The 24,138-nt window shown below is 35.7% G+C and overlaps 2 protein-coding genes across 2 annotated transcripts in view; both read left to right on the plus strand.

The window, feature by feature from the left end:
* The first annotated feature begins 7,307 nt into the window (after nt 1-7,307).
* LOC128239136 (sushi, von Willebrand factor type A, EGF and pentraxin domain-containing protein 1-like) lies at nt 7,308-12,756 on the plus strand. Its single transcript, XM_052955628.1, has 5 exons — nt 7,308-7,495; nt 9,902-10,030; nt 10,753-10,908; nt 11,203-11,380; nt 12,595-12,756. Exons 1-4 carry the CDS (start codon nt 7,402-7,404, stop codon nt 11,271-11,273), a joined length of 450 nt encoding a protein of 149 aa, XP_052811588.1. The 5' UTR covers nt 7,308-7,401; the 3' UTR covers nt 11,274-11,380; nt 12,595-12,756.
* The window catches only part of LOC128237906 (neurogenic locus notch homolog protein 1-like), a 66,546-nt gene continuing 53,889 nt past the window's right edge, over nt 11,482-24,138 (plus strand). Inside the window, exons 1-5 of the mRNA XM_052953483.1 lie at nt 11,482-11,602; nt 12,556-12,762; nt 13,408-13,578; nt 14,784-14,954; nt 15,887-16,057. Of these exons, the coding sequence (XP_052809443.1) occupies nt 11,482-11,602; nt 12,556-12,762; nt 13,408-13,578; nt 14,784-14,954; nt 15,887-16,057 (841 nt within the window). The remainder of the gene's footprint in view (nt 11,603-12,555; nt 12,763-13,407; nt 13,579-14,783; nt 14,955-15,886; nt 16,058-24,138) is intronic.

Here is a 24,138-nt window from a genome sequence, read left to right on the forward strand (position 1 = left end):
CTTGCAGATAGTACAATATGCCTCGGCTGGAACAGTTTCCCCCATCATTGGAGCAGGGTTGGCAGTAGGTCGCGTCCACGACTGAGGCATCTGCCAGGATTTTTTTACCGGATACCTCCATTGTACGTCAAACTATATAATAATTTATATTTCACATACTAATCTGAGTACACCTTATCACGCCAACAACGATGGCAAATATATCGCTTGATATACCACATATATAATGAATATTGATAAAGGCTTAATTTATCAATCGAGTTATCAAAAACATAAGAAGAAATAAATATTATTCGAAATACCTGTACATTTAACTATTCAGACTTTACACGCGGCGTGATTAGTGTTAAAATATCATTCTTACTAGTTAGATATCTTATCTTAGATATACTAGTAGTTTCTACTCTGTTTTTTATCAATAGATCAATGCATTTGTCTAAAATACACAAACGTTTTCTTTATGTATAAACCGTGTCCATGTCCTCTTTTTGAACAATGGTTTACTTAAAAAAGTGTGTTTATGTTCTTTAAAGCATACTTAAACAAATACCTTTAAAGAATGAATGAAAATGAATCTAAAGTTTATTAACAATGAGTGAATAACTAAGTGATCAAACTTAATTTGTGTTTTTGATGCATTTCATACTTGTACTATCCATATTTTCAAAAAAAACATAGATTGATAAAATTATACAGACTGATAAAATTGAGGTTATTTTGGAATGTGCGTTTAACAATAGCTTTTCTATTTTTAGGAATGAATATTATATGTATAGGATATATCACGAGTAGCCGTTTGATATGGAATTTACCCTGTAGGTAGTTTGAAATAAAAAAAAGTGTTCATTTAAAGTAAGTTGGTATCTCAGAACTGTATTAGTAGTAGGGGTATTTGATATAGCAGTTATCATATGGATATATAGTAACATTTAGAGTAGAAGTATACGAGTAGTATATCCCATAGATCGTTACGTATACATTCTATGACAATTGTACAGAGATGATTAACACGTGAAAGATTGTTGTTAATTGTGTATATATAATTCTTGATTGAATTTTTGTGCATTGTATGCATTTATTGATTGTGTTTATTTCATTTGTTTTTACAAAGTATATTTTGCATTTTGTTTGTTATAGCTTGGTGCATTGATTTTTTGTGAAAGTGCAAGTGTGATTAGATTGATTTAGTGTTTATATAGCATTTGTTTGAGAACTGTGCTAGTGAAATTAGACATAGAAAGAGCCGTGAACATAGTGAAATATGGCGGAAGCGTTAAGTGACCGTGAATTCAGAAGGGTATGGAGGGGTGCAGTGAGAGATGCTCAGTTAAGTGAAAAGGAGAAAAGAGACAGAGAACGTGCAGAGCTTGAGATTGAAAGAAGATTGATTGATTATGAGAAAAGTGATAGAGGTGAAGAGGGATATGTGAATTATGATCATGATATCTATATATACAGTGAAATGTCAGATTTGAATACGATCGATGAATATTTGCATGAACAGACTTCTAGAGAGATGCTTGATTTGGAACATACTTCTTGTTCACAGACTAGAGTGAAGGAACATGTGAAGGATAGTCATTAAGATTTCTTGGACGATCATATTGAGAAATTAGAACACACATTGAGAGAGTTAAGAGATAGTGATCATGAGTAGAAGGAAAATGTAATAGCAAATAGACCTGTTGATAGTTATGGAATCAGGGACAATCCCATTGTAGATGAAGAAAGTAGAAAAAGATTAAAACATGATCTTGAAATGAAGGAAAGAGCAGAAAATGAGTTGTTAGAAAGAATAAGAATCTTTGAACAACAGGAGAAAGACTTAAATGATACACGGAATGAAAACGAACGTAATGAAAGAGACTTGGAAATGAAAAGAGCCCATGAACAGAAATTGAACAGGAGACTGAAGTTGCTAAAAGAGAAGGAGCCAATACTTAGAGAAAGAAGTGAGAGCAAAAGAAGTGAAAGAGGTGGTTATAAAGTAAAGGGAGAAAAGAGTGTTGAAATGCATCATGAGATACTAAACCTGAGCAGTTTACAAAAAAACAAGAGACAAGACAAGTCCTACTTACCTTGAAGCCATCGGCCACCGCAAATGAGATAATGATGAAACTTAGTGAAATTTATAGGGATGTGAAAACAGCAGACAGGGTAGTGCAAGATTTTTATTCTGCAAAGCAGAAGGAAGGCGACCATGTTCAACATGGGGTGTGAGAATTGAAACGCTTTTTCAACAGGCCGTTGAAAAGGGTGAGATAGACGAACGAAAGAGGGATAGAAAATTTAAAGAAAGGTTTTGGAGAGGCATGAGATCAGAAAGGTTAAAATTGACTACGAGAGTGGCATATGAAAGTACGGGTACCATTGAGTCATTACGAAGGAAGGCAAGGTGCGAAAGAAAGAAAGATGGATCAAAAGAGGCTGAAGTTACTGTCTATCAACAGAAAGAAGATAGTGTGATGCAGGAATTAATGCAAAGAATAATAAAGTCGCTGTAAAGTGAACTAGGAAGGATAAAATGACAGAATCAGTACTCTCAGGGAAACAGTTACAACGGTAACTATAGAAGACCCTTAAGAGGAGCTAATAGGGGAAACAGAGGAAGACAGAATAAAGATCGGAAAGAAGAGCCAACGGGAGAAAATCAAAAGAGAACTGAAAATAAAGAGGAACATTCAAACTGACAGAAGCTTTCATCGGGGGGCATGATGGAAGCAAAGAGGTAGATAGCCATACAGTGATAAAGAATAAGTTACATGAACGGTTAGTTGGACCAGCGAATGAACATTTTATTGAGATTGAAGGGAAGTGTGAGAAAGTCTTAATAGAAACCGGATCTATGATAAGCACGCTGTCTGGGGAGTTTTACATGTCAATGGAAGAAAAGCCTGATTTAAAGAGTTTAGATGACTTTGAACTCATTGTTTCAGGTGCAAATGGACTCCATATAGTGGCTATATAGAAGCCAATATTAGGTTGCCTGACACTAAAATGCAACATTGACTATACCGTTTTTGATTGTAAAAGGTACGAATTACAACCGCAATATACCTTCAATAGTCGGCATGAACATAATTCGAGAGTGTGCAAGATGGTGCAGGTGTGAGACGGTTGAAAATATTCCAAAGGATTGGAAAGTGGGTTTTAATATGACAAGTAATGATTGGAATGCTTAAGGCTACGAAGGATACTTCACTGCAACCAATGGTGATGAAAACTATAACAGGTAAAGCTAGAAAGTCTAACGGTGTTGATTCAGCTGAGGATGTTGAGAATGCTGGCCCTGATAACCCTAGCATTGGTCCAAGAGTGGTTTCTCTTAATAACCCGGGGAAAACGACAAGAGTTCCGGTAAGAGTGTGTAACCTTACAACAAAGGTGGTGAAGGCTATGACACCAATTTGCCAGCTACAGGAAGTGAGTGTTTTGAGATCGGCACCCTTATTCGAGAAGAGTAGCCCTGAAAGAAATGAACCTAAAAAAGTAATACTTACTCTAAAGATCCATCAGCAACTGTCCATCAGCAAACCGCATCTGAAAGAGAAAACAAAGACAATAAGACAGAGAGTGAAATTAAGATCAAGTATGAAGTCAACTTGAACACATCGTCTTTGACACCTGACCAGCAGACGACGGTCGCCAAGTTGTTTGACAAATGGGAGGTCATATTTCCTAAAACGTCGTTGGACCTTGGAAACACTTCAGCGGTCAAGCACCGGGCAGAGTTGACTAACCCTGAGCCATTTAAGGAACCATTACGAAGAATTTCTCCAGCCCTGTTTCAAGAAGTGAAGCAACATTTACAGAATATGCTTGACATCGATCCCATAAGAGAGTCCAATAGTCCGTGTTCATCAAATGTGGTTATTGTTCGGAAAAAGGACGGCACAATACGCTTTTGTATTGATTTTCGAAAACTGAACTCTGCACCAAGAATGATGCTTATGCTCTTCCACGCGACGAAGACACTTTACACATGCTAGCGGGAGCGAAGTACTTTTCAAAACTAGACTTTAAGTCAGGATATTGGCAAGTGGAATTAGAAGAGGATGACAAGGAGAAGACAGCCTTTCAAGTGTGGGGTCTCGGGTTTTATGAGTGTAATCGCATGCCCATCGGCCTTTGCAACGCCCCTGCAACGTTTCAACGCTTAATGGAACGCTGCATGGGAGATATCAAATTGAAAGACTGCCTTATCTACCTCGATGATATCATCATCTTCAGCCAAGACATCGATTGTCACCTCGATCGCCTCGATGCTGTGTTTCAACGTCTCGCTGAATACAACCTGAAAATTAAGCCCAGCAACTGCGAGTTCTTCCAAGAAGAAACTACCTACCTTGGCCACGTTGTGTCGGCAGAGGGGTTAATGGCCGATCGAAAGAATACGGAGGCAGTCAAGAACTGGACTACTCCAAAGTTCACCAAAAAAGTCAGGCAATTCTTGGGATTTGCAGGTTATTACATACGCTTTATCAGGGGATTTTCAACCATAGCTAGACCGTTGAATGACCTCCTCATAGGACAGCCAACCAAGCGCAAGAAGGGCACTACTCCTTCGAAGAAAGTCAATAAATTACCTTTCAAGTGGGAGGAGTCAAAAAAGAAGGCCTTTGATGGCCTAAAGGAACAGCTAACATACCCACCAGTGCTGGGATATGCCGATTATACAAAGCCCTTCACGTTACATACAGATGCGTCCTTTGTTGGGCTCGGCAAGGCGACAAGGAGCGCCCGATAGCGTTTGCGAGTCGAAGATTGAAGCATAGTGAGCACAGTTATCCCGTTAACAAGCTTGAGTTTCTTGCCTTGAAGTGGTCTGTTACTGAAAAGTTTCATGACTACTTATATGGCGGGAAATTCGAGATTGTGACGGATAATAATCCGCTTACCTACGTGAACACTACCGCCAAGTTGGACGCTACTGGTAACAGATGGCTTGCTGCCCTATCCAACTATAACATCAGCATCACCTATAGGAAGGGAAAGAATCACACAGATGGAGATGGTCTTAGCCAACCGAAGTTATTCAGGCAATCAGTCTATCAGAAACTGTACGTGATCCGGAGTCGTCGCCACCAAGCCAGCACTTGGATATACCAAATGATATCCTTGACTCATACAGTTTATCTTCCCACGATTGGCATAAGGCACAGCGCAAAGATTAACCATTTCTAACATTGCAGACCATATTGCACACGGAACCAAACCTGCTAAGCCGATGGACCGGCAGATGTCAGCCTATGTTAAGGAGTGGTAGAATATTACGATGCTTTAAGGTGTACTGTATCGGAAGACGACGGTGAATGGAGAAGATCGGATGCAGCTGCTGTTGCCTGTAGCACTTAGGGGTGAAGTATTTAAAGCCCTACATGATGACCTACGACATCAGGGACGAGATAGAACCACGAGTCTCTTCAAAGTGAGGTTCTACTGGCCTGGATCGGGCAGCTTTGTTGCGGACTTTGTCAGAAACTGTGGTCGTTGCATTCGCCGGAAGTCCCGCGCATCTGTTGCAAAGATGTCTCCCATAACGTCAACAGCTCCAATGGACATCGTCTGTATTGATTACCTCTCATTGGAACGTTCCAAAGGAGCGTCACAACGTAAAGTGATTGGTAATGAAAGGCTTCACATTCGTATAACACTCACACCGGCTCAACTCCGTCACAACGTAGAATGATTGGTAATAAAAGGCTTCACATTCGTATAACACTCACACCGGCTCAACTCCGTCACAACGTAGAATGATTGGTAATAAAAGGCTTCACATTCATATAACACACATCGGCTCAACTGCGTCACAACGTAAATTGATTGGTAATAAAAGGCTTCACATTCGTATAACACTGACACCGGCTCAACTCTGTCACAACGTAGAACGATTTATAATAAAAGGATATAAATAAGTTCCTAAAACGGCTTATCATTTGTTTACACTTTATTCGTAACAGAATCCATGGTGAATGAAATAAATAAGTGACACTGTTACGCTTTTTATCATCTATCTATAATTTTATGTATGCGACAAGAATTTACCCAAATTAAATACACTGGCAATTTGATATGTATAAAATACATTGCCATACTGTTGTAAGAAAAGAAATCAAATCTATACATGTATGCATTTCACTCGTTCGTCTTTGGACCATTTATCATATGATATTACCTCATTTATCCATGTTTTGATTGGAATGAGTGAAATAAAGGAAACTTGACTTGAAACATGACTTGAATAATTGGGACTAAAAAAAGTTCATTACCTTTCAAGACACACAAAACTAAAAAAAATATCAAAATTGATGATTTATATATGATTAGCTTCTGTTGTTATAGATGTCAGTTCTTAGTTTCGAATAGGTCAGTCATTAGTTCACAACCTGTAAACGATGCAATTGGGAAAAAATGATTACCTGTTTCATTATATACAAATAAGTTCAATCCAGTTTGATCTTTTATCTTAATGTTACCAAACATGTTATAATTAATGGCATAACCATTAACACAAATACATAGAGGATATTTTTTTATTTCAGTGTAAGATCTTGTTTTATTTCACGAGTGTCATATAGGAAAACATATTGTCACGAAAAACGGGATAACCATTTTTTTTCCAAATATATCTTTATCTAAACTTATGTAACATTTCTTTAAGTGTTAAATATTTCATTTGCCAACATTTTTTGGTTCAAATTGAAGTGTTCTGTTTGATAAAAGGGAAGTGACTACAAAGGATTTTAAAAGTAGTTCTGAAAGTTGATATTTTCGCTCCTTATTTTGCAGTGAAAATATCAAATTGATATTTTCACTACTGTTATTTCACTGATAAAAATCCATATTTGATCGAAAGGCATGAAAGAAAATAATTCATTGCATAGTCCGGATTGCAATTAACGTTTCTAAACTACCTCACAGATACGTTTATTATTGTTTTGATAGCAATGTAATTTTCAAACGTACGTGTTTTAAAGTACGTAGCACACCTGAATCCATATTTATTAAAATTAGTTTAAACACTCGTAACAATCCTACAATGACTCCCATCTGCGAAAGACAAAAGATCCTGCGGATATCTGATTTTGACTGATCGTCAACTATAGTAATCCGATAACGTGTTATTTGTTTCAATGACTTTAGAACCAAGAACAATATAAGGTATTCATATCTAGTTAATTATTCTTTTTTCCCCAATTCATCGCCTACTATGTGTCATTAAATAAACTCATTCAACCTAATGTATAGATCAAGTATCTAAACAAATATTTAATAATCACACTTGGACTTTAAATTTTGAATGAAGAACATGGCAATCTCGTGAATATTCTGTACAGAAAACCATTTTCTGCCTTTCATCAAACTTCCCTCAGCGTTTTTCTGTACACGGGTCGGGTTGACATGTTTGTGCACGGGAAAAGTGTACTTGCCACGTTGTGTGTGTTGTTGATTCATCTTGGGAAATTTGGAGTTAATGCAGAAGTCGGATCTACTGGTAAGTTTTTTATCAGATTAAAAAACTCAAAAATATATTAAGGTTTATTGGTGTCAAAAAAAGTGTATATTTAATATACATTTTACCAATGCGTTGGTTGATAAATATTTGTTTTAAGTTAACAGACAGTTGACATCGAATTACACCAATTGAATAGAAAGCTTGAAGCTTTTATAGATGTCCGTGAAGTTTGCAGCCTGGCAGCATAAATTAGCAGCATGGCAGCATAGCAGCGTGGCAGTGTGAAGTTGGCAGCCCAGGAGCCTTACAGATTGGCAGCTAGAAGTTAGCAGGCCAGCAGCCTGGCTGCATGAAGTCAGCAGCATAACAAAGTGGCAGCGTAATGTTAGCAGTCTGGCAGCGTGGCAGCATGGCAGCCTGGCAACGTGGCAACGTGAAGTTAGCAGCCCAGCAGCCTGGAAGCGTGAAGTTAGTAGCCCTGCAGTCTGACAGCGTGAAGTTAACAGCCCAGCAGCCTGGCAGATTAAAGTCAGCATTCTAGAAGCTTGGCAGCGTGAAGTCAACAGCCGACCAGACTGGCGTATTAGCAGCGTAAAAACTTCCTTTTTAAAAGATTTTCCACAATTAGTGAGTTTGAAGCAAAGATAAGAAGCGATAGACATAAAACTTAATGCTAGTAAGATTACGTAAACAAAATTGGTGTTCTGAAACATTTCACATATTATCTTTGCTTAAAAGTCATTAAACGTGGAATTATCCGAACGTTATATATGCTAAACGCCTTGTATCCAACCTGGGTAAAAATATCATAATACGCTTCGCGCTGCTGGAACGAGCTATATTTGTCAGCAGACTGAAATCTGCAGCCTGGCAGATTAAAAGCGTGAAGTTAGCAGCCCAGCGGTCTGGCAGATTAAAGTCAGCTGTCTAGCAACCTGGCAGCGTGAATTCAACAGCCGAGCAGATTGAAATCGAATAGTCGAGTTAAGTGATATTTTTAAGATCACATATAAAGAATAGTGTAAATGTTTTAAAAGTATACATTTTAGTATTTTGCGTCATTTAAAGGCGTGTTTTGCCAACGAACTATTGTGAAGGAATATTTCATTTTTTATGTTGTTTTCGACTTTGAAAACATGAATTTCTGATTTTTCCGTGTTGAAAGAAAAGATAACATTAATTATATAACGCTCCGATACGTGGTAATGTAAGGTGAAACTAATTTACCGATTTAATGGCAAAATAAAGTGTTTTGAGTTTGAAGATGCACTTTTTTCAAAATATAATGACAGAAAACTTCGCGCAATTTTGTTTAGGAAGAGCGATAAAAAATCGAATTAAATTCTAGCAAGATAACGTTAAAAACTAAGTGTTCTGAAACATTTCACATCTTATCTTTGCTTAAAACTCACTAACCGTGGAATAAGTATTTTGAAGGAAGTTTATACGCTGCTAATCTGCCAGGCTGCTCGGCTGTTGACATCAGACCGCTAGACTGCGGACTTTAATCTGCCAGACTGCTGAGCTGCTAACTTCACGCTTTTAATCTTACAGACGTCTGAGCTGCTAACTTCACGCTGTCAAGCTGCTGGTCTGCTATCTTCAAGCTGTCTCGCTGCCAGACTGCTAACTTCAAGCTGCGAGGCTGCCAGGCTGCAAAACTGCTAAATTCACGCAGCCAGGCTGCTAGACTATCAATTTCACGCTGCCAGGCCGCCAAGCTGCTGGGCTGCTAACTTTACGCTCTCAGCTGCTGGGCTGCTAACTTCACGCTGCCAGGCTGCCAGACTGTCAATTTCACGCTGCCGAGCTGCCATGCTGCCAGACTACCAACTTCACGAACATCTTTTAAAGAGTATTTCATAATCCTATATATTATTAGTTTGAAAATAATTGTAAGTTATTCAGGGATCTCTTAGTGTAAACTACCAGAAACAGCCCCTAACTTCTAGAGCCATGATTAAGAACAGTCTCGTGTCTGCCTTCGGACTCGAAGTGGGAAAACTGCAAATCTTCATTTCATTTTACCTTTCTTGTTAGTAGTGTTTTGATGAAGAATTACCAAATATTTTTGCTTATAGATACATATTCTTTTCCTCTCAACTAAATACATATTGACCCTTCACCACTTTTAATTAATTGAAATACTAAAATTAACAAATGAACACACGACAAACAGATAATATACGTGTCTGAAGGCTCAAATATATATATATATATATATATATATATATATATATATATATATATATATATATATATATATATATATATATATATATATATATATATATATATAATCAAGCCCTATAATTCACTAGACAGAAATGAGTGTGAACTAGGATAGGGCCGCGATACTTCTTATGTACATGGCAAACATTTATTCCTTTTACAAAATGTCAAACTTTTATTCTAAAACTGAATGTTAAACTTTTAACTTTTCAGTATGTACCGACGGTGGAACGGAATGTGACGCCCACGCCAACACCGCCTGTGATGTAGCGGGAGGGAGTCTCGTCTGTATCTGTAACGTGGGATATGTTGCTGCTACTGACAAACTTGCATGCACATATGGTAATGTTCTCCAGGAGGGTTTCAGTTTCAAGTTAATCCATCTGTTAATGATTTATAGAAATATATCTATACATAGCGTATGTTAAATATATGATATAATTTATACTATGTATGCGCACTACAGAAATACATAAAACAATCTACCTCAACTTATGAGACTACACATTTCTTGTAAGCTTATTAACAGACTGCAGCACGCTTCTACGCTGGTGGAAGGTTTTGCAGCCATCACGTCCATGACGTCAATAACTCCTTTCAAGTAATTACATTACTATGTTGCTGTTACCTTATTTACAGACTGTGGCATGGAAGGTTCTGCAGCCACTACGTCACTGATGGCCGTAAACTCTTTCAAATAATTACATTACTATGTCGTTGCTGTAACCTTATTCACAGATTGCGGCACGGCTCCTACGCTGACGGATTGTTCTGAAGCCACGTCCCTGACGTCCGTAACCCCTTTAAAGTAGTCACATTACTATGTCATTTCTGTCTTATGAACAAACTTCGGCATGGCTCTTACGCTGACGGATGGTTCTGAAGTCACCACGTCTCTGACGTACACCGCATCTTTCAAGTAATTGCACTACTATGGTGGTGTTACCTTATTCACACACTGCATTACGTTCCAACGCTTGCGGAAGGGTCTGCAGCCACGTTACTGACGTCCGAAGCCCCTTTCCAGTAATTACATTACTATGTTGCTCTCGTCTCATTGACAGACTGCGGCACTGTTCCTACGCTTGCGGATGGTTCTGCAGACACTACATCTCTGATGGCCGTTACGTACACGTGTAACGCCGGGTTCGAACTTGTCGGTACAGACACCATCAACTGTGTGGATGGAATTGGTTGGGAAACGATAATAGCCACGTGTCGTAAGCTTTTTCATCTCGTTTGGTGATTTGAGTTAATAGCGGGGAACGGGTCTTACATAGGATGTCCCCGGGGTGCGAGGGCATTTTGAGGGGATTTGACCAGCCATGAAGGGGTTTCCTGAATTAAATAAGAAATTATTTGCCGATCGATCGATGATTTTTTTTATCTTTAAAAGGATCAAATTTTTAAACTGCAACAGTTGATATGGCGGTACCGTTTTTTTCTTGCCTTTTTTGTTTGTTTCTTTTTGTACAAGCGGGATCAATTACACCAAAACTATTCATTTATCACAGAATGTCCAGTTTTGACAGCACCGACGGGCGGAACTGTAAATGCGGACACCGGAACTAACGTCGGTTGGTAATTCCGCAACCTACACGTGTAACACGGGCTTCAAGCTGGTTGGGGATAGCACAAGAAACTGTGTTTCCGGCACGGGCTGGGACGGCGCAGAACCCACGTGTATCACAGGTATTTATTGTTTCGCGTGGGATATTTTCAAAATGTTGGAACATCGTAGAATCCCTGTGGTAATGAACACAATTTGCTTTTAAAATATCCGTATAATAAAAATGTTGGTGATGAAACCTGGACCGACGTTTAACGTCCTTCCCGGAAAGCGGTTATTACTGTTAGTGATGAGGCGACTCAGCCGAGGGATCGAACCTGCTTCTAGTCGCACTAGGGAAAGAGGTGAACACAATCGCCCGAGTGACCCGATCGCTCCAATAAGCCATATTCGTTAATATCTTGAGCATGACATCGACATCCAAGAATAAACACTTTGACTTCAATGTTGTCATAATTTTCAGTTTTCCAGAGACTGTGATTGGTAGTTTTTGGTTTACATCTTACAATCTTAGCCATGTTGAAGACCTTTTTTATACAAAGGTTGTAGTACATTTATCTGTAGAGTTTTGTGCTGTTTCTTTGTTTCTTGTTTGTGATTTTGTGTTCTATGTCTTTGGCGTTTGCCCATTGCCACTAAACCGGGTTTATGTTTAAACTCTTTGCTACTGAGCATGTTTCTGTAGCTTTTTGCATATATATTCAAAGTAAATTTATATAAATCAAAATTGTTTTATTGTTACAATTATGTTATACACCTCTTAATTTTAAGTTAACTGATAAATGATATAAAAAATATTGTAAAATAGCTTTTGAGTCTTAAAGCTGCACTCCAACAGATTGAACTTTTTGACATTTTTATTTTATTTTTTGTCTTGGAACGAGCCATTGTTTGCGAAAATGAATGAAAACCAGTTATATAAGACTGCTATCAAAATCAGATCGCAGATTTTCATATTTTAGGTCATAAAGTGATGTTTTATGCATTTTTTTAAAACGTTAGTAACGGTTTAAGCCATAACATATTAATTTTCGAACGGTAATATAAAAATCTGCGTTTTGATCTTTTGTCAGCAATCTTTTATCATTGGTTTGCAGATATTTACGCAAGAATTTGCTCTTTACAAGACAAAAAAATAAAAAAAAGTTGCAAAAACGGTATATCTGTGAGAGTGCAGCTTTAAGTTTCAAACTCATTTTTAATTCATTTTAATTGGACCTTGTCAATATGGACGTCGAACGACAGGGTGTCTTGTTCTTTTATTCTCTGTATTCTTACTGTTTTACTTGACATTAAGGCGACGCAAACATATCTGAAAAAAAGGTTTATGTATCAGATTGTGGAGCCCTTGTAAGCACGGGTAATCTCGGAGTGACCCTCCTTGACACTGTTCTGAATTCTGTGGCCACTTACACCTGCAGTGGCGGATTCATCCTTGTGGGGACCAACACTCGCACGTGCATAGAAGCTGGCTGGGATGGGAATGAACCTACGTGCTTCATTGGTAATACGATATCATATTTCAAGTTATATGAATATTTTAGGATAAAATCATGTATTTCTGTTTGGAGTCGTTACTGTTGGTCAACCAGTGTCAAGATACGCCCGGTCTGCCGACTTAATTGTTGCAAAGACCAAACATAAATGCTGACCATCGTAGTGTTGAGCGCAAAATGTCTCTTTACTAGCAAAAGCGCATGCGCTTCCTTCTTTATTTTCCACTTAAGAAAACAAATTAATGATAAAAATGTGAATCTGCGCGGGTACCCCGTTTGCAGAGGTAAGACCATATACACAAATCACACCGCCAATTTATTTGTCAACTTCCCTTGGCAACCTGCCAATATGAAAGGTAAAACAACAACACTAACACGAAAATAAAATAACACACAAAATTAAAAAAAATAAATACGAGCCTTGTTCATTTAAACTTGATTTTCAGTAACAAAAGTAAATAACTTATTGTTATATAAATAAGGTAACACATTTATGAGAAAATATCATGGTGGCTGCTGCCCCGACATCCAGCGGACCCTGTTTATATGGACGGCATGCACTTTTGTCCATGTTGGTAAGATCGGTCCCTGTTCTTTGGCTGGCCAGAGATCTACGTCTTACAAATATATTTCACCTGTCACTTTCTATACAGACTGCGGTGTATTAACCGCTCCAGTAAACGGAGCCGTGATCAACCCGTTAACGTACGAGGGCCAGACAGCTACGTATTCGTGTGACCCTGATTACCAACTTGTCGGTAACGCCGCAAGAACGTGTCAAGGCAGCGGGTTATGGGATGGAACGGACCCTTTATGTGTTGAAGGTCAGTCAAAGCGGCACTGTGCATTGTAATACTTATTTAAATTAACTTAAATCTTTTCTATGACACCTTAATACACTGATGACTGTACTAAATTCAACCGTCCTGCTGTGTGTCTAAACACATCAGTAGAATATATAATAGGCATGGACATGTATTGGGATCCCGTTTGTTGAAAATAATCCAATTCTCAGGACTAACAGAATGTTTTGAATATTAAATGTTCGGTGTCTAAAGAAATTTGGTCCATGGCACAGAAAACAGTAAAGAACTTAGACTTAATCTGGAAAACGAACGCAGTGTGACAAGCCGTTTCAAATGTCAAAGACTGGTTTGAAATAAAAGTACTCGACGGTGGTTAAAGTGACACTCTTATTCAAAATCAGTACATACACATATATAACAAATATATATTTTGAGTGATTAACCTTCAACTACTTAATAAATAATGCATTTATAGAAAATATTAATTACTGATAACAATATTATAACTGTGTATTTAATATCTGAGAACGCTAAAATATTTAATCATTGGTGAGTGCTTAAAGATTTACTGCGATCTACTATCGTCTCATAAGGTAGCAATACTTTGTTTTCTGCACATTTCTTTCCAATTAAACTCGGTATCCTTCGTAAGCACCATTGGTTTTGACATATGTCCATCGATTTTGGTTAATTAAAACAATTGTTTTAAATGTGTTAAATCATATATGGGAGTAATACAGCATCTTTAATTTTGTAACTTTTTCTGTTTCCAAAAACAGTGAGCTTAACCATTTGTTTGGCTGTTTAAAAACAAGCAGCTATATTTCATATCCTTTTAAACTAAATAAATCAAGTTTTGGCGTTGTGAAATTGTAACACTATAACTTTGAGTGTTCAGAGCAAACTTACAGTTTGATTATGTAAAACAGCAAGATAATAAAGTTAACATGATTTTATCCTATAATAAACGATTACCACAAAAGTCCCTTTGAATAATTCCTCATTTGTTTACATCGCACACCAGTTACATGACGAAAACATCTGTATATCATTTTCGAATACTTAAATGCTTTGTTTTTTGTTTGCACTTACGGTATATTCCGAACATGTTATTTAATGTGTTTTGTCGCATACCAGATGAACAAAAATCACACAGACGTAATCAAAACACATTTTAAACAGGGTATTCAATGTGTACTTTGTATTTTGTTCCTTGAAAACAGATTGTGGAGCACTAACGAACCCGACGAACGGTGACGTTACTTACACGAACACAATCCTCAACGAGGTTGCGACGTATACATGTTCAGCCATGTTTAAACTGGTTGGTAATGCCTTGCGCACGTGTGAAACGGGTTCAGCCTGGTCCGGAACAACGCCAACATGTGTTGAAGGTATTTAAATGGTTATACATGTTCATGTGCTTTACAGAAGAATATTAAGGCTCGTGCTCATACATTATGTTGGCAGGCTTTAAGTGACACTGTTATACTAAATCATTACAAACATATGTATAAGAAATTTAATGTGAGTGATAAACCTTTAACTTCTTACTATATAATGCATTTATGGAAAATAATTATTACTGATAACAATATTATAACCGTGTATATAATATCTGAAAACGCAAAAAATATTGAATGATTTGTGAGTGCTAAAAGATTTACTGCGATCTACTATCGTCTCATAAGGTAGCAATTCTTTGTTTTCTGCACATTTCTTTCCAATTAAACTCGGTATCCTTCGTAAGCACCATTGGTTTTGACATATGTTCATCGTTGTTGGTTAATTAAAACAATTGTTCTAAATGTTTTAAATCATATTTGGGAGTAATAGTGCATCTTTAATTTTGTAAATTTTTCTGTTTTCAAAAACACTGAGCTTTACCATTTGTTTTGGCTGTTTTAAAACAACCAGTTATTATTCATATCCTTTAAAACTAAAAAATCAAGTTTTGGCGTTGTGAAATTGTATAACAGTGACTTTGTTTGAGTGCTCAGAGCAAACTTACTGTTTGATTATGTAAGACAGCAAGATAATAAAGTTAACATGATTTTATCCTATAATAAACGATTACCACAAAAGTCACTTTGATTAATACCTCATTTGTTTACATCGAACGCCAGTTACATGATGAACACATCTGTTTATCATTTTTGAATACTTAAATGCTTTGGATTTTGTGTGCACTTACGGTATATTCCGAACATGTTATATAATGTGTTTTGTCGCATACCAGATGAACGAAAATCACACAGACGTAATCAAAACACATCTTAAACAGGGTATTCAATGTGTACATTGTATTTTGTTCCTTAAAAAACAGATTGTGGAGCACTAACAAAGCCAACGAACGGTGACGTTACTTACGCGGCCACAGTCCTCAACGAGGTTGCGACGTATACATGTTCAGCCACGTTTAAACTGGTCGGCAATGCCATGCGCACGTGTGAAACGGGTTCAGCCTGGTCCGGAACAGCGCCATCATGTGTTGAAGGTATTTAAATGGTTATACATGTACATGTGTTTTATAGAAGAATATTAAGGCTCGTACTCATAAACTATGATGGTAGGCTTTAAGTGACACTCTTATTCTGGATAAATACAAACATATGTATAACAAATTTAAATGTGAGTGATAAACCTTTCACTACTTACTAAATAATGCATTTATGGAAAATATTTAGTACTGATAACAAGATTATAATCGTGTATTTAATATCTGAAAACGCAAAATATATTAAATGATTGGTGAGTGCTTAAAGATTTACTGCGATCTGCTATCGTCTCATATGGTAGCAATACTTTGTTTTCTGCACATTTCTTTCCAATTAAACTCGGTATCCTTCGTAAGCACCACTGGTTTTGACATATGTTCATCGATTTTGGTTAATTAAAACAATTGTTCTAAATGTTTTAAATCATATATGGGAGTAATAGTGCATTTTTAATTTTGTAAATTTTTCCGTTTCCAATAACACTGAGCTTCACCATTTGTTTTGGCTGTTTAAAAACAGGCAGTTATATTTCATATCCTTTAAAACTAAAAAATCAAGTTTTGGGGTTGTGAAATTGTATAACTGTGACTTTGTTTGAGTGCTCTGAGCAAACTTACTGTTTGATTACGTAAGACAGCAAGATAATAAAGTTAACATGATTTTATCCTATAATAAACGATTACCACAAAAGTCACTTTGAATAATTCCTCATTTTTTACATCGAACGCCAGTTACATGATGAAAACATCTGTATATCATTTTCCAATACGTATGTAAACAAACCGCAAGATAAAAAGGGAAAACGCAGCTTTCCCTTTTCAACATGGTATCATTTTAATTGAACAGAAACCCTTTGTAATCTCGTCAAAGAGTTTCTGTAGGAATTGTAATATTTCTGGGAATATTACCAAACCCTTCATATTAAAGTGTTAAAAGGAATAATGGTGTTTTCTACATTTTTGGTAATATTCCCCAAATCATCAATATCATGCGAAGAGATGTCCAGGTTCTCTTGGAATATTACCAACTTAATCTTGAAATGTTGGTAACATTACCAAAACATTATTGGAATATTTCCAGATGAATTGAAACAAAAATATATTCATCAATATTATGCCGAGGAAATAGCTATGAATGGTCACAAATATTTGGTATCATTCCCAGAGTAAATTATGAACATTTTCTGCTTACATTATGAAATTCATCTGAAATATAATGTCCAGGTTTTCTAAAAATATTTCCAATTTAATCTTGAAATATTTGGTAACATAACCAAATCATTTTGGGAATAATACCAAACACTACATATGGCAGTAATGAAAGTTATAGTAGGATTTTCATCATTTATGCGAACATTTCCAAAATTATCGATAGTATGTATGCGGAGAGATTTTCTAATATTTCTAAAACTAGGAATAGTCACAAATATTTGGTAATATTCCCAAAATAAATGATGCATTTTCTGCTAGCATTTTTAGATTCATCTTGGATATAATGTGCGGGTTTTCTGGGAATATTACCAATTTGATCTTGAAATATTTGGTAACATTACCAACACTTTTTGGGAATGTTACCAGAGGAATTGAAACAAAATTATCCAACTGAAAGCCTTTGAAATATCCACAGAGGGTTTCTCTAGGACTTGTTATTTCTAGGAATGTTACCAAACAGTTGCAGGTATTGTATTGGAAACTTTAGCAGGGTTTTTTCAACATTTCTGGTAACATTTCCTAAATAATCAATAGTATGCCAAGACACGTCCAGGTTTTCTTTGAATATTACCAACTGAATCTTGAAATGTTGGTAACATTACCAAAACATTATGGGAATATTTCCAGATGAATTGAAACAAAAATATAATTATTTTGTTTACTTAGCTTATTTTAACCTCCTTTATTTAAAATTTTAAACCAATCTTTTCTCAAGGGCTGTATTTTATATAATGCATAATTGTAAGTATACTTCAAAATCAGTTGGTATTCATTTTTTGATCCAGAATATGCAACAAACGGGAATTTATGTTTGTTTAAGTAAAAGTAATGCAGTGATCGAGAACATATCGCTTATAAATCGTGTATGTCCTTTAGTGTTGAGAGGTTAAATTATTTTATTCAATTAAGTCTGTTTGATGGTGTTATTCAAAAGACATTGGCCATCCAAACTTACTGTGCATCTCCCTTTTCAGTTCTTAAAACTGGTGGTATTTTAGACATTGAAGCTCATATTCACATGCATGCAGTTTATATATTATCTTTACTGTAACTGCATTGTGCTAAGCTCAACCGAATTATAACAAGATATGAGTCCATAAGACACATATGCCCCCACGCTAGTACGACGGGCCATTTAACAAGTTTCACACATGATGATTAACGTTTCTGTTTCTGACTCATATACTATAGGAGATATGTGTGCCCCAATATGGCATGCTCTGTAAGCTATGTTATAACTATAGGTCTAGGGCCATATATTTGTACTTACTTGGCATATCAAAACATAAGTCATAAGGTGCATAACTACGGAAATCTGGTTAACACTTCTGTCTATTTTTGGGAATAGGCGTGAAATAGACAGTCGGACGAATATAACCCAAGGCGCAAACTAACACATCATGGTAAACATTCCTGTGAAGATTTACGACTCTGGTTTGCTTATTATGTCTTTCATCATTGTTCTTTTAATGGTTATATAGTTACAAATTTTAAAATGTATACTGAAGGTTTTACAGCATAGAATGATTGTTTATCATGCATGTTGTGAAAAAAATGTTCAAAACATTTATTGTCTAATTTTATTCTAATTTTGTATACTGCTAAAATGTTGTAATGCCGAGCCTCCACTCCGAGAGGTTGGGGCATATAGTTTGCACTTGTCCGTCCGTCCGATCATATGTCACCAAATATTGTGTCACACATATCTCCAGCAAGCCAGAGTTGTAATGCTTTATAGGAATGTTTACCTGCATGTCAGGGATTGCAACTCGGGTCTGTGTGTCTGTTCATCTGTCACATATCTTGGTTTGCGCGTATACCCAAAAGAATACGAGCCAGAGTCAAAATTCCACACGAAGATGTTAACCAGCAATTGTAGTAATGCAGCTTTCGGTTTATGTTTTGATGTGGCCATTAAGTACAAAGTTATGACCGTATACGTAGTTATAGCATAGCTTTCAAAGCATGCCATATTGTGGCACATATATCTTCTAAAGAATAAAGAGTCATAAACAGAAATGTTAACCAGAGTTTCTGAAATGTGTATATAATTATGTTATTGTCACAATTGATTTAGCAATATTCCCAAAAATGTTTTGGTAATGTAAACAACATTTCAAGATCCAGTTGGTATGTACTACATTGTCTTTTTTACTATACCACCATGTCAAAAGATAATTATAAATATTATATATTATATATATAGATTATTATAGTTAATAATTCTGGAACAAAATACCAACTGATATTAAAGTATACTTAAAATGATGCATTATATAGTACACAAACCTTGCGACAAAAATGGTTTGAATTATAAATAAAGGACACTTTAGACAACTTAATTAAACAAATAAATATATTTTTTGTTTCAACTCATCAGCAAATATTCCAATAACGTTTTGATAATGTAACCAACATTTCAAGATTCAGTTGGTATTATTCCCAGAAAACCTTGACATATCTCCGCATAATATGGATTCTTTGGGGAATGTTCCCAATAATATTGACAATCCCTGCTATAACTTTAAATACTAAACTATGGATTGTTTGGTAATATTCCCAAGAAATATTTCATGTCGTACAGAAAATCTGTGTGGACTTTTCAAAGACTTTCTGTTGGATTAATTTGTTTTAATTCATCTGGTAATATTCCCAAAAAGTTATGGTAATGTTTCAAGATCCAATTGGTAATATTCCCAGAAAACCTGGACATTATATTCCTGATGATTTTCAGAATGCTAGCAGAAAATGTTCATCATATTTTTGGGAAATATAACCAAATATTTGTGACTATTCTTAGTTTTAGAACATTTTAGAAAATCTTCCGGCTTAATCACGATAATTTTTAAAATATTCCCAAAAATGTTGAAATCCCCATTATTACTTTAAATTCCATACTATGAAGAGTTTGGTAATATTCACAATATATTGGTTTAGTAATGTTACCAACTATTTCAAGATCAAGTTGGTAAAATTACCAGAAAACCTGGACATTCAAGGCAAGATGAATTTTAGAATGATAGCAGAAAATGTACATAATTTATTTTGGGAATATTACCAAATATTTGTGACTATTTCTAGTTTTAGAATACTTTAGAAAATCTTTCTGCATAATATCGAAAATTTTGGAAATATTCCCAAAAATGTGAAATTCCCACTATAGCTTTCAAAAATGAACTATGAAGAGTTTGGTAATATTGGTGAATTTCTCAAAATGTTTTGGTTATGTTACCAAATATTTCAAGATCAGATTGGTATTATTCCCAGAAAATCTGGACCTTATATTCCAGATGAATTTCAGAATGCTAACAGAAAATGTTCATCAATTATTTTGGGAATATTACCAAATGTTTGTGACTACTCCAAGATGAAGAATATTTTAGAAAAATCTCAGCAGAATATGATTTATTTTGGGAATAATCTCACAAAAAGTTTTCAATACCTTACTTTGAACTGTTTGGTAATATTCCCAGAAATAATACCAGTCCTACAGAAACCCTTTGTTGAGATTCCAAAGTCTTTCTGTTGGATTATTCTGTTTCAGTTCATCTTGCAATATTCCCAAAACGTCTTGGTAGCCAAATATTTCAAGATCGAATTGGTAATATTACCAGAAAACCTGGACATTTTATCCAAGATGAATCTGATAATACTAGAAGAAAATGTTCATAATTGATTTTGGGAAGATTACCAAATGTTTGTGACTATTCCTAGTTTTAGATTTTTTTAGAAAATTTCTAAGCATACATAATATCGATACTACTGGGAATATTCCCATAAATGTAGCAAATTCTAATATAACTTCCAATACTGCAGTATGTAGTGTTTGGTAATATTTCCCAAAAATGATTTGGTAATGTTACCAACTTTTACAATATTAAATTGAAAATAATTCCATAAAACCTGGACATAATATCCAAGATGAATTTCAGAATGTTAGCGGAAAATGTTCATAATTTACTCTGGGAATGTTACCAAATATGTGTGACCAATCCTAGCTTTTTTTCTCTCGGCATAATGATTATGTTTTTGTTTCAATTCATCTGGAAATATTTCCATAATGTTTTGGTAATGTTACCAACATTTCAAGATTCAGTTGGTAATATTCCAAGAGAACCTGGACCTCTCTTCGCATGATATTGATGATTCTGGGAATAATCCCAAACATGTAGAAAACACCACAATAACCTTCAGTACTATACTATGAAGGGTTTGGTTATATTTCCAGAAATATTTCAAGTCCTACATAAACCCTTTGACGAGGTTACATAATGATACATGTAAGTTGCAAATGAACACACACAAACATAATAATAATAATAATAATACGGATGGGAGGAATGGATCGCCCTTTTATAGTCAAATACTGGACGTCTGGACGGGACGAAATTAAACTGAACAATGTTAAGATCGGATTAACACATTAGCGACTGTAGGTGACTGCGCATAAAAAGTAGTTCCCTATAATTATAACCATTTAGGCAAAATGTGGTGCACTATAGTTTTTAGTAAACATTTACAGAGTTCAAAGTGCACTATGCTCTTGACCTTTAGGATTTGGACATTGGTCTTGCACGACACAAACTGTCTTAAAGCGGTCATTTCCAACACTTGTGCATAGTTATTTGAAAATCGGTCCATGCACCATGAAGTTATTGACGGGATACGGATTACGACGGACAAACTGACGGACGGACGAACGGATGTTATCGAGCAATCCTGTAAACCCAAAGCAACAATGATAATCCAATCAATGAGACCAATCATGCTTTGTCTAAACCAGTGTATAGCACTGTCACACGGGACCTCCATTTAACGTCCCTCGCGGAAAACGATTACTTTTTTATTAGTGTTGCGGCGGCGAATCGAACCTACGACCCTGGATTGACAGTCAAATGTGTTATCACTAGACCCCGGGTCCGCCACTTAAAGCTTGCATCCTTACCCCGTTGTTATGAAATCTAATTTCAGATGACCAAGTTAAGTGCTAAACAATAGATGTTTGCATTTCTGTTGAAGATAAGAAAATATGTATTTTTATATGCAGATGACATTGTGCAGTTAGGTTCAAAAATGACTTACAAATACTTGCTTAGCTGATTGGTGTAATATTACTATAATGATATGACCATTTATTGTACTAAGCGTACCATAGTTCACGTTCGTACCCAATCTGTACAGCGTACTGGTCACAATTTGATACGCGGCACGAAAACTTTAGATATAGTCGATAAGTGTACTTATCTTGGCATTGTTATCAACGATTATGTTTTTATTTCATGTCACTTTATGCCAATCATAAAATACTTATCATCTTAACCTTAAATAAAATCAACAAAGGAACACAATGTAGGTTGTGCCAACAAGCGGGGTGTTTTATTTTGTGTATGCTGACAATTCAATAACATTCACACAGACACTGATTCCCTGATTAGCCATACCATGGTGATAGGCTGTATGCCTTATACACAGTGATGCATGCTTCTATATCTTGAAATGTCTTTAATCAAAGCCACTCACAGCCCTCTACACACATAAGCTCCCATTTGTATGTTGGTAACACAAATAGTACCATACTGAAGAATAAATATGTGTGAATAACAGAAAAAATAATCTATTTCTATGTCATTTTTTAGAATAATAGTTACAAAAATATAAATAAAACACGCGTTCAGTTCACAATGAAACGATTTTCACTGTACACCGCTTGCTTATCGAATGATTTCCCAAATCAGTACATAACTCGATACTTGTAATTTCCTCGAGGAAAATTCAATACTTTAATAAATAAACTACAGTGCCCTATCAAATCTACCTCACAGCCTAAATTATCATTATGAATTCTGATAATAAATACATATATCTTGATTACATGTACAATAGGACTGCCACATTTGTTGATCAGAATGCTAGCCGCACCCTTAGTATTCTTTTTCGGTGGTATGCCTTATGACGTTTTCACCGAGTTATATGACTCAATGGTATTGCGTATTATTAGTTACGGTGCGTCTTTTTGGGGAGAACAATTGTTTCCATGCATCAACGCCGTTCAGAACAGAGCCACGCGTTTCTTTTGAGCGTCGGAAAATACACTCCTATTGATGCTGTGTCAATAATAATGTACGTAAATCCACTGTTGTTAGACTGATAGGTGATAAAATGATGTCAAGGTGTGTAAGTGATTGGTATTATTCAAATAATAGATGTGAAGGTATGCGTGAAAGAGGCAGAAATAAGCTAAGAAACTATTACAAATATCTTAAAACGAGTTAATCTGTTAAACAGTACTGTACACTGATAATCCCTCAAAGACACATGTCAGCCTTAAGTAAATCTAGACGTGAAGAAGGTCACATTCGAGTTGAAACAGGGTGATATGAAAAAACCTTGCATTGAACGATCGTCTTTGCCCTTTTTGTGATATTGTTGAATCAGAAACTGTTGTTATATTTTAGAGTATACGATACAATAACAATGTCATTTTAAGAAAAGGCGAAAATCATTAGTCTACTATTTCAAAACATGTCTGATAAAGATAAGCTGTCTTTTATATCATCAATTAATATATTGTCAAAAGATTTGTGCCAAAACCTGCAACACAACTCATAATAATGGGATGTTTTATTTATGTGAGTAATGTATTTTGGCTTTAAATATAGTGTTATTTTTGTATATTATAAATGAATGCTAATCATTTTATTTCTGGTCTGACCGCGTTGATAATAGATACCTTTCTGAATTAAACATGAAAGTGCGCGTTAATTTTCAGTATTCTAATTCCCCTTTTTAATATATTTTTATACCACGATTAGCATCCGTTTCTAGTTTCTTATTGTGAAATTATATTTATTGTTATCACAATATAGGTG

Source organism: Mya arenaria, chromosome 6, assembly GCF_026914265.1.
Source record: "Mya arenaria isolate MELC-2E11 chromosome 6, ASM2691426v1".
Lineage (NCBI taxonomy): Eukaryota > Metazoa > Mollusca > Bivalvia > Myida > Myidae > Mya > Mya arenaria.